Source organism: Coffea arabica, chromosome 3e, assembly GCF_036785885.1.
Source record: "Coffea arabica cultivar ET-39 chromosome 3e, Coffea Arabica ET-39 HiFi, whole genome shotgun sequence".
In the NCBI taxonomy this organism is placed as follows: Eukaryota; Viridiplantae; Streptophyta; class Magnoliopsida; order Gentianales; family Rubiaceae; genus Coffea; species Coffea arabica.
The window spans coordinates 12,572,175-12,584,570 of record NC_092315.1 but is presented as its reverse complement, the minus strand read 5'-3'; the positions used below and the strand labels follow the sequence as shown (position 1 = coordinate 12,584,570).

General features: G+C 35.1%; 2 protein-coding genes across 2 annotated transcripts; both read left to right on the top strand.

Annotated features, from left to right (window-relative positions):
• The first annotated feature begins 66 nt into the window (after positions 1-66).
• Positions 67-1,154, top strand: LOC140038388 (protein FAR-RED IMPAIRED RESPONSE 1-like). Its single transcript, XM_072083728.1, has 2 exons — positions 67-779; positions 827-1,154. The coding sequence occupies exons 1-2, from the start codon at positions 67-69 to the stop codon at positions 1,152-1,154; spliced, it is 1,041 nt and encodes a 346-aa protein (XP_071939829.1).
• Positions 1,155-10,053: 8,899 nt separating this feature from the next.
• On the top strand, positions 10,054-11,388 carry LOC140038387 (limonoid 1-O-acetyltransferse-like). Its single transcript, XM_072083726.1, has one exon. The coding sequence runs from the start codon at positions 10,054-10,056 to the stop codon at positions 11,386-11,388; it is 1,335 nt and encodes a 444-aa protein (XP_071939827.1).
• Positions 11,389-12,396: the final 1,008 nt, after the last annotated feature.

Sequence of the window (12,396 nt, the reverse complement as noted above, 5' to 3'; positions counted from 1 at the left end):
CAAGAAAATCTTGGATTCATTCGAGATGATTTAAAAAATTACTTACGATGCAAAAGATCCATACCAATGATGCAAGGTGACACAGGAGGAGTCTTAGATTACTTACAAAGGATGCAATTAGAGGATCCAAATTTTTGTTATGCTATTCAAGTATATGAAGATGACTTGAAAACTAACATATTTTGGGCTGATGCAAAGATGAGAACGGATTTTGCTCATTTTGGTGATGTGGTTTGTTTTGATACAACTTATAGAAAGCACAAAGACGGGAGGCCAATTGCATTATTCGTTGATGTAAATCATCATAAACAAACTACAGTTTTTGGAGCTACTTTATTATATGATGAGACAATTGGAACATTTGAATGGCTGTTTGACATATTTGCTAAGGTTATGATGGGAAAAATACCAAGAACTATTCTTACAGACCAGGACAGAAGAATGGCAACGGCTTTGGCTACTCAATGGCCAACAACGTATTACCGCTTATGTATATGGCATATCTATCAAAATGCGGCAACACATCTAGCTGATGTCTTTAAAGATTTTCAAAATTTTGCTGCAGATTTTAGTCACTGCATATATGGCTATGAAAATGAGAATGATTTTTTTGAGGGATGGAGTGAAATGTTAAAAATGTATGGTTTGGAAGACAACAAGTGGTTGAAGAAAATGTTTGATATAAAAGAGAAATGGATTTTAGTGTATGGGAGAGAAACCTTTTGTGCTGATATAACCACAACCCAACGAAGTGAGTCCATGAACAGTGTTATAAAGAAGTATGTAAGTTATAAACATAACTTGAATTTTTTGAACACTTCCAAAGGTTGTTAGATGATCATCGCTATGATGAATCTGTAGTAGATTTTAGAGGCAATCAAAGTACACTGGCAATGACATTCCCTTGTAAGATTTTACAACATGCAGCAAGTATATACACACATGAAGTTTATAAAAAATTTAAGGATGAGCTATGCAAAGGAATTGATTGTAAATGGGAAGTTGATGGTGAATTAGGAAATCAAGTGATTTATAGAGTTACACCATATGATAAGACTTCCCATCATCTTGTAACTTATGATTCATCAAGAATTCAATTTCATGTAGTTGTAAGAAATTTGAATTTGCTGGATTTTTATGTTCACATGCACTAAAAATATTGATGACTTTGAATATTGTAACAATTCCTGATGCATATATATTGAAGAGATGGGCAAAAACAACTAAAATAGGAAATGTACATGTTTCTAGTGAAAGTAAACAATTCCTTTTCCTTTAAGTTTTTTGAAGCACAGAAATTGGATACCAATCTTTACCATAAATCTTCAATGGGTGCCTGTAAATTTCAATTCTCCAGTTTACCTAATAATTCCAAGCCCAAACATTAAGAGAAAATTATCATTCAGCATACTGAACTTCAAAAGAACAACCTTAGATTTCCAAAGTAAACCCCCTTTTCTCACATTGCTCCTACTCTTTTTTAAAGAACATACTATCACTATCAACAAACCTCATTGATAATTTAATAGCCAAGAGATTTTACTCGTGTCAGTTCTCTCTTCGTGAGAATGTGGTAGTGTCTCTGCCAAATCCTCTGGATGGTCAATAGAACTACTGAATACAAAAAATTGCCCAATGAAATAATAGCTTATCTAATTTGTTTATAGAAAGAGAGGGTATGGTGGAGATGATGATGAGAGGACAGTGTTTGTTAGGGTTTCGTGGTTTTTTTCCATTGATAAATCATGATTTTGTTTTTTGGATTTTTATTTTAATCAATTTTGCTTATAGAGATTAAGTTTATCTGCCCGGTTAATCAATTAATTAACTTAACCTGGTCCGAGTTGGGTTGTTTGAGGGTTTGGTTTATCAAGAGACACTTGGCAAGATTAGAAGGAGTAAGATAGGATGCGAGACAAGATGTGATACTGAAGATCCGTTGTGCCTTTTTAGTGATAACTTTTGGCAGTTGCCACTCATGTGCCATGTAATGTGATAAGAGTCAAAGTCATTACAAAATGCAATCCATTCAATGACAACTAGAGTTGTCACAAAACATGTAAATTATCATCATTAAACAAGAAAAAGTTATCACAAAGAAACAATTTTAGTGACAACTTCTTAGTACATGAGATAGTGACAATAACTCAATTGTCACCTAATCTATTAACAAAAATCAAATTATTCTTGACCCTTTTAAAAGGCCACTTCTAATAACATTTGGATAGTTTTAATCTGTGGAGTACGAAAAACATAAATGGAGACATAGGGAGTGGGAGTAAGTTTAACAAGCAAAGAAGTGATAAAACAAGGTTTTGACTTGAGTAAAAGGCCCTAGTAACTAGAATTTGAGTTCCATTTCAATCTTGTCACTAGTTTTGAAACAGGAGTGACAATTCTGCTCTATCATCACTATATCTTTTCGTATTGTGATGAAGCGCATTTTGTCACTTTTGTCTGGTCACTAATTATATGATTTGTTATAGTGTCTAAATATTTTAATGCAAAACGCATTTAACATTAATTGTAGTTTTGAGATGGTTTAAGTTGTTTCCAAGATCTCATGGAGTTGGTAAAAGTATTAGGCAGTAACTGTGGAGTAACTGATTTTGACATTTAAAACTCTTTTTTTTCCCTTTTTCCTTGTAATTTGTAGAATCTCCCTTAAACCAAAACAGAGAGGGTTTAGGTTATTCTTATCTGTCTAACATTTTTGCAATTTTGATCTAAGCACTTTATGTGATACAGAACTAGGATCTGGATTTCTCATTTCCTTGTCTGTATTGATATTACTTAATTTAGAGTTTTAAAATAGGATATTTGCTATAATTTTATTGTTTTTTAGTAGGATTATTAATGTTATTGTTGGTGGCAAGGAATCATGCTAAGGAAGGCAAGAAGAAGAATCATGTAGGAATTGTTCGCGTTGGACAACCGAAGACCAACACCATGACCAGCACTACAACTAGTGCTGAACATGGCACCAGGCGACGATCGACCACATGACCAGCACCACAATCGGCACCGAATATTGTCGTGCCTGGAGTCGCGATTTTTCAATTATTTTCTTATCTTCGTTGTATTTTGTTTCCTTTTTAGTTTAGACTGTTAAGGTGGTTATCTAAATCTAACCACTGGTGAAATCCATCACCTTTAAACCCAAGATCTGTATAGCGATTATTAAGAAATACATTAACTGTAAAATAGCGGAAGCGTACCTGAATCCATATTGATAAACTTGATACTTGAATCCTTAGAGATTTGGGGTGGCCTTCCAGGTCAACAGGTATTCACCGATTCTTTGAGAGAGGCCTTTAGTTTCTCTCTGGTATCTTTCCTGACGATGGGATATCAGGGAAGAGGTATTTTGTGGTATTAGGAAATACGACAACTAAAACGATACCTGTAACCTGGGGACCATAACTCTATTTATAGGTAACATTCCTGTTACCCTTTGGAGCCCTATTTCAGCCCATCATTGAAATAGGAGCCCATAAGTTTCTACATATTAAAGGGCCCACATCCTATTAGATACATTAAACCCAAACTATATTTGATCACTTTAAATGGGTTTAACCTTAATTGACAGTTTGCAACACATAATTATTCACATATAAGTCCAATGTTGGATTAAGGATCCAACAATCTCCCACTTGGACTATATGTGTAACCTTATAATTATGTTTTGCAATTAACCGTATGAGCTCAACTTTATTGTCATTATCACAATGTATCTGTAACCAATTCGATCCATCAATTACACCAATATAGGATCAAAGCGGCCTTTGTTACAATTTTGTAACTCGACCCATCAATGGTCATATTTATCAATGCAATTGAATGACATGAATTATGATGTGGATGTGTAGCATGAAAATTTCACGTAATGTGATCAAACATGCCTATTTCCAACTGGTCCACCTTAAATTTATGAGATCAAACCATACCAAAGTTAGAGTGCAAATAAATCCAAACTTTATTTATGCATAAAATATCCTTAAATCCTTAATAACCAAAAAACATCATAAGAGCATTCAAAATAACAAACTCCCACTAAAACTGTACATCATTTAATAATATGATACCCATACGAGCAGTATGCTCATGAAACATTTAGGGTGGCAATCCTTTAGTAAGCGGATCCGCAACCATGGAGTTTGTCCCGATATACTCTATCGATAACTGTCCATTCTGCACTCTTTCTTTAATAGCCAGGAACTTGATATCTATATGTTTAGATTTCGTCGAGCTCCTGTTATTGTTGGAATATGGGACTGCTGACTTGTTGTCACAAAATAATTTGAGTGGCCTTTCAACCCTATCTATCACACGTAATCCTGTGACGAAATTTCGTAGCCAAATTCCTTGATTGGATGCCTCATAACAAGCTATAAACTCTGCAGCCATAGTGGAAGATGCTATGAGGGACTGTTTAGCACTCTTCCAGGATATGGCACCTCCAGCCAACAAGTACACATAGCCTGACGTTGATTTCATAGTATCTTGACATCCAGCATAATCGGAATCAGTATACCCAATGATCTCCAACTCATCTGACTTCCGATACGTGAACATGTAGTCTTTTGTTTTCTGTAGATACCGTAAGACCCGTTTGGTTGCTTTCCAATGATCTAATCCAGGATTACTCAAATATCTACCCAACATCCCAATAATGTACGCAATATCCGAACGCATACATACTTGAGCATATATTAGACTCCCTACTGTTGAGACATAAGGAATCTTTTGCATCTCTCTTTCCTTAAAAGCATTCTTAGGACATTGTTCAAGACTAAATTTGTCTTCTTTAGCCATAGGAGTGTCACCTGATTTACAATTTTGCATGCCTTATCTTTTAAGAACCTTTTCGATATAACCCTTTTGTGATAGTTCTAAAATACCCCGAGAGCGATCACGGTGTATCTGTATGCCTAACACAAAAGATGCATCATCAAGATCTTTCATCTCAAAATTCTTAATTAGAAATTTCTTGGTTTTATGTAATAGACCAATATCGTTGCTGGCAAGCAAAATATCATCAACATACAATACCAGAAAAATATACTTGCTCCCACAAAACTTATGGTATATACAATCATCCATTAAATTTATCTCAAAACCAAATGAGATGATTACTTGATGGAATTTGAAATACCATTGTCGAGACGCTTGTTTGAGCCCATAGATGAATTTTTTAAGTTTGCAAACCATATGTTTTGGATCTCCTGATACAAAGTTTTCTAGTTGCACCATATAAATTATCTCATCAATGTTACCATTGAGAAACGCTGTCTTTACATCCATCTGATGTAACTCAAGATCAAAATGTGCCACTAATGCCATAATAATTCTAAAAGAGTCCTTTGAAGAGACTGTAGAGAAGGTTTTTTTATAGTCGATACCTTCTTTTTATGTAAATCTCTTAGCGACAAGACGAGTTTTGTATCTTTCCACATTGCCTTTCGAATCCCTCTTGATTTTAAATATCCATTTACAACCAATGGATTTTGCACCTTCGGGCAATGGGACAAGATCCCAGACATCATTGTCCTTCATGGATTTAATTTCCTCTTCCATGGCATCAATCCACTTTTGAGAATTTGAACTTTCCATGGCTTGACGGAAGTTGATTGGATCATCTTCCATCAATTCAGAATCATCCTCATGTTCTTGGAGAAAAACAATGTAATCATCTGGCACTGCACTTCTCCTTTCTCTAGTGGATCTTCTTAATGGCACTGGTTCTTGAGGAGGAAGAGTTTGTTCTTCTATAACAGTTTGCTCTTCGACATTGTTTTGATTTGTCATGTAATGATCAAGTTCAGGAATAGGGTCCTGAGCAAGAGCAATGACACATGTGGGAATATTAATATATTCCTCTTTAAAGACAATGTCTCTTACTGTATTTTCTCTCCCAAACTCGACATCCTCAAAGAACCGGGCATTTTCTGTCTCAAAAATTGACTTAGTTGTGGGATCATAAAACTTGTAACCTCTGGATCTTTCAAAGTATCCAATAAAATAACAACTAATCGTTTTTGAGTCCAGTTTCTTTTCATTTGGCCTGTAAGGCCTTGCCTCAGCTGGACATCCCCAAACATGCAGATGCTTAAACTGGGCTTTTTCCCTGTCCAAAGTTCATAAGGGGTTTTGATAGTTGCTTTAGTTGGAACCCTATTAAGAATATATGCTGCAGTCTTAAGTGCTTCACCCCAGAGTGACTCTGGTAAAGTAGAATGACATATCATACTCCTTACCATGTCTTTAAGCGTTCTATTTCGTCTTTCAGCTACACCATTCATAGTGGGTGAACCCGACATAGTGTACTGTGGGACGATACCGCATTCTTCTAGATATTTAGCAAGTTTTCTTGGACGTTGTTCACCTGAACCGTCATATCTGCCATAGTACTCACCACCACGGTCAGATCTGACGCTTTTAATTCTTTTGTTGAGTTGATTCTCAACTTCAGTCTTAAAACTTTTGAACATGTCCAGTGACTGTGATTTTTCAGAAATGAGATATATGTAACCATATCTTGAAATATCGTCTATGAACGTTATAAAATATTGTTGACCATTCCAAGCAGATGTAGGAAATGGTCCACAAATATCTGTATGTATAAGTTCCAAGACGTCTAAGGACCTATTGGCTTCAAATCTTCTTTTATTGGTTTGTTTCCCCTTTATATAGTTAATACAATCATTAAAATCTGTAAAATTCAAGGGATCGAGAATTTCATTTGACACAAGCATTTTCATTCTCCGTTTGGAGATATGTCCCAATCTCTTGTGCCATAATGCAGCTGAATTCTCATTGGCTAATTTTCTCTTTACTCCTCTAGTACTCAAATGCAGAGATTCATTAAATGAGGCAATCGTATCAATTAAATATAGATTATCGTAATGCATTAAAGAACCAGAACCAACCAATTTTGAATCATGAAACAATGAATCAGCAGCCATAGCAAAGCAATATATTAATGCCCAACAATTCGTGGAACCCACTAATTGAAAAGTTGACCGAAGACCAAAAGTATCATGATTCTGACCATGAATCCCCTTCCTCCTTTTTTTTTTTTGAGTCAGAGGCCGAAAAACAAAAGGCATGCAATTATAAAGCCATTAGCAACCAAGGCTTGCAAATTACTAAATCAGCTGGCAAATTTACTATGACTGAATTTACACAGCAAATAATCAAGACTTGCAAATTTCAGCCGTGCGAAATACTATAAATTACTAAAACCAAATTATTTCCTAATAATCAACCATATGGGCTCTGATACCACTTGTTAGGGTGGTTATCTAAATCTAACCACTGGTGAAATCCATCACCTTTAAACCCAAGATCTGTATGACGATTATTAAGAAATACATTAACTGTAAAATAGCGGAAGCGTACCTGAATCCATATTGATAAACTTGATACTTGAATCCTTAGAGATTTGGGGTGGCTTTCCAGGTCAACAGGTATTCACCGATCCTTTGAGAGAGGCCTTTAGTTTCTCTCTGGTATCTTTCCTGACGATGGGATATCAGGGAAGAGGTATTTTGTGGTATTAGAAAATACGACAACTAAAACGATACCTGTGACCTGGGGACCATAACCCTATTTATAGGTAACATTCCTGTTACCCTTTGGAGCCCTATTTCAGCCCATCATTGAAATAGGAGCCCATAAGTTTCTACACATTAAAGGGGCCACATCCTATTAGATACATTAAACCCAAACTATATTTGATCACTTTAATTGGGTTTAACCTTAATTGACAGTTTGCAACACATAATTATTCACATATAAGTCCAATGTTGGATTAAGGATCCAACATAGACAACTTGTAGTTAGGAACCTCTATGGTTTTATGTTATAGCTCTTGACATATTTTATCAACTTTAATACTGCCGGGTGTTATATCTTGTTCCATTGGGTACGCCTTGGGTTAAGATTCTGATTTGAATCTTGTTTATCTTTGGGGAGTTGATTATGTATTGTCCTTGGTTTCTCTAGTGTGGAGGGCGTTGGTATAAGACTCTAGTTTATCACACTTTTGTACCACATCATTATGTTTTTATTTGTACTACATTCTAGGATGAAGGGCCTCATGGAAATAAACAAGAACTTGATCGTTTAAGAGAATGAAATAAGAAGGAAGTACACATTGGATCCTCCTTTAATTAGCAATCAATTTACTTGTATTCAAATAATTTAAGAGTAGAAAATTGTCTAGTTATGTAGTTAATGGTTTTTTATAAGTAGATAAACATGTTTTGAATTCATATTCATATGAGAATGCTAGTCATGCAATTTGTATGGTGCAAAATAGGGTAAATCACAACAAGTATTGTAACAATTTAAAACACATCAAAACTTAGATCATTTAATTTCAATTGGAAAATGTTATTTGCACTCAATTTTTTATTATTTACACTCACACAATTTATTTTATCATATAGTCTAATAAATGAAAACTATATAATTAGAATAGTTGGAGTGCGACTAACAAAAATGGAAGTGCAAATAACATTTTCCTTTCAATTTTCATGGATAACTAAAACAAGAAGTAAACTATATTGTTGTGGACTTGTTTGAAAATGGCAGATCCAATAAGGCTCTATTGAAAATTCGTGTTCCCAATGTCGGAATCATTATGCTATATAAGCCTTTATTGAAGATCATTACGCTAGACAGCCTTTATTGAAAAAAAAAAGCCTAACTTTTTTTGGTTGTTTCTTGAGGGGGAAGAAAAAGAAATCAAAAGCCGTAAGGTGAAAAAAGAGCAAGAAATAGACTACATTAAAGTGGTGGACCGGTTTGTCTTATAGAGAAATAAAAATTACTTGTCATTTTCCATTTCTTAGACTGCCTAGCCGGAACCTGCCTGCTTCTCTAGTGCGGCAACTGTTTCACAAAGGCCTCATAGCTAGGAGACATGTTCATGCACTAAACTGCAGAATCACTGGTTTTACATATTTGGATTTCATCTTCCTTTTCTGGTTTTAGCTTTTGCAAGTATTTGGATTTCATCCTTCTTTGCTGTTTTAGTTTGCATCTACTGATTGATGATATATAAATTTAACATCTGGAATTATGGGCTCATTTTATGTATCTGTTTTCAATACCCTATAATATCCTGTCACATGGCAGAAAGGAACCACTCACCAAAGGCAAATTTTTCATGACAAAAAAGATGCATGCCAATTTAATGGATCTATAAATTGATACCAAAATGGTAAAGTCATTCTCTCGCTCAAAATTCACTCTCTACAAATTACTTTCTCTTTCTTTGAAAGATTGATTCCTGAGAAGTGGCTCTAAAAACGCATGCACTTTGATAGTACATCATTGTGGTGGTGTAATAACAAAATACATAAATTGTGTCAAATCATGTAAAAATCAGTCTTTCATTTTCAAATAGATACAATCAACTTATGCAATGATTGATTTATGAATTATTCTAATGAGTATCTTGAGGCATTTGTTAAAACACTTAAATTACATCTAACGTCATATGTTAGATATGTTATGTGAATGCGCATATTTCCATTTATTGTCTCCTTGCATTTAAATACTTTCTCGAATTAATTTTACTCTTATCAAAAAATTAATGCCTAAACTATCTTAACAAGTGCCCAGAGCACTAGTTAAGCCAAACCCTTGATTCATATTCTATATCACCCGCAAAAGAAATCAAATTTCCAATATCAGAAATGCCAATTTGGAATTGTCGGCTCAGATATTGTAATCAAATATATGGTATAATTACGGTTCTGCCATAGAAATGACCTCTAAGAGAAATGAAGTAAATCTCAATTCATGGTTTTTTTTTAATATATACAAAACTTTTCTGCCGTCTAGCCTCATTTGTTGGTTTTTCTTGCCATATTCGTTTGTTTCTTTGTTTATTTGTTCGTCCGTTTGTTTCATTTTTTTGTTACTACTTCTTTTAGACAAAAGTAGAGCCAATTATCCTACAAGAAGTGAATGCATTATATATAGATTATCCTACCATTTTGGCCTGCAACATCTGAGGAAGATCCAAAATTGGATGCCTAAATGGAAGTAGAGATCATTTCCCAAGAAATAATCAAACCGTCACTCCCAACACCTGATCACTTAAAAATCTTCAAAAGATCCTTCATCGATCAAATCACTGGTGGATATCTTGTGAGGTTTATTTCCTTCTATCGGAGAAAAGAGTCAAAGTTGAAGATCAATGAAGTCACAAATCAACTGAAAACTTCTCTTTCCCAAACTTTAACTCGTTATTATCCCCTCGCAGGCATCTACAAGGATGATTCAACAATTGAATGCAATGATAAAGGAGCTCTATTTGTCACAGCCCATGTTCACTGCAACATGAATGAGCTAATAAATCAACCAAAGTTTCAGCAATTCCACAAACTTGGGACCTCTTCAAGATTTCATGGAGATGGATCTTTTCAAGTCTCTGTCCAATTCAATACATTTTCATGTGGTGGGGTGGCAATTTTCATGTGTTTCTATCACATGATCATGGATATCACAACAATTAGTGTTTTCCTGAAATGTTGGGCTGCAATGGCAAGTGGCTCTCAGGATCATGAATCTGCATTTTATTATCCTGAGTACAAATCAGCCGTTCTTTTCCCTGTGAAAGACTCTGTTCCATTTGGTTTTTCAGTGATTATCAAGAGTTTGTCCCTGAATGAAGGAAGAAGTACACGAAAAAGATTCGTGTTTAGTTCAGCAGCTATATCTGATCATCTGAAAGTGAAAGGTTTCAGCGATCCTGTTCCAGATCCTACAAGTGTTGAAGTTGTGTCTTCTTTCATCTGGAAGCATGCCATGGCTGCTGCAAAAGCCGTTCAGGGGGTTCAAGAGCCATCTGTGCTAGTTCATGCTGCAGATATGCGACGAAGAATGGTGCCACCTCTGCCAGAATATTCGGCTGGGAATATCATCTCCATGATTATTGCAGAGTATGATGGAATAGATGAATGTGAGGTAAAATTTGGTAGATTGGTGGAACTTCTGAGAGTGGCTAAGGAAGAAAACAAGAATGAATTTGTGCCGAAAATCCAGAGTTCTAAAGGGTATGATGTTATGATGAAGTCCTTGGAAGAGTGGGGCAAAAAATGCAGTAGAAAAGGTCTGAATACTTACCAGTTCACCTGTTGGTGCAAAATGGGATTAAACCAAGTGGATTTTGGATGGGGAAAACCGGTTTGGACTAGTCTGGTTGGGGTTACAGAGGTGGAATCCATGTATAAAAATTTTGTGGTTCTTCTTGATGGATCAGATGGTGGCATTGAAGCATGGTTAATTTTGGAGCAACAGGAGATGGCTATTCTGGAAAGTGATCAGGACTTCCTTGCTTATGCTTCTCTGAATCCTGGGATTATAAGCTGAAGTAGAATAGGTTGCCAGAATTTATTAGGCATTTGTTTTGCATTCTTGTAAGCTGCTATGCATTAGCCATAAGATAGATATTTCAACATCATTCCGTTTTATCAATAAAATCTCAATCTTGAATTGCTTAATTTCTCCCGTTCTCTGTTTTATTAGGAAAAGTGAAATCAAATTGGAAATGTTACAGTCACAAAGGGTGGGGTATAAATGAGAATATATAGTATTGGGATGATACATTATATAAAGTTGGTGTCCTAATGAATGCACACGGTATCTAGGAATTAAAGGTCCTGAATTCAACTTCCTATTTCTCCTTCACGTTTTTCAAATCCTATCGTTCCCCTACTAGAAATTTTTTTTTATAACAATTTAAGGAAATATAGTTGGACTACTGCTTTAAAAATGTGATCACAACCTCCACATTATCAAACTGCTAGTGATGTTCGATATCTTTATCGAAAAGAAGGGAATCTCAAGACTCAAAATTGTGTATTAGCTTCTGCTCTACGTACCTCAGTGTTAATTAGAAATTAGTGGTTACTGGAATCTCTCGGGAAGCATGTGAATGCAAAAACATAGACAGAACCAGAATATAAGAAATTATGCTCAATGCTTCTAGTTCTATACATCTTCTTGTTTGTCATCAATTATTTTTACAGGGTATGGTGGACTCCACGGCATATAAGAATGTCTTGTGTGATTTTTTTAAAATTTTTTTAAAGAGCGGGAGGGTGTGATTTAAGAGGTAGGGAGGGAAAAAGAGGAGATTTGAATCGAGGGCTTCAAATTTTTGGAATATCAATCTCAACCGCTTTTTTTTAAAAAAAAATATTTTTTCCTTTTTAAGCAAGGGAATGATGAGATTTAAAATGTGAAAGAAAGATTTAAACTCAAAACCTCTTATTTCTAGAGTCCTAATTTTAACTACTAGACCAAGACTTCTCCTATCCTGTGTACCTTCTTGCTAATTAATTCATGCATGTACCAGAGAAATTTTCAGGATGAAGG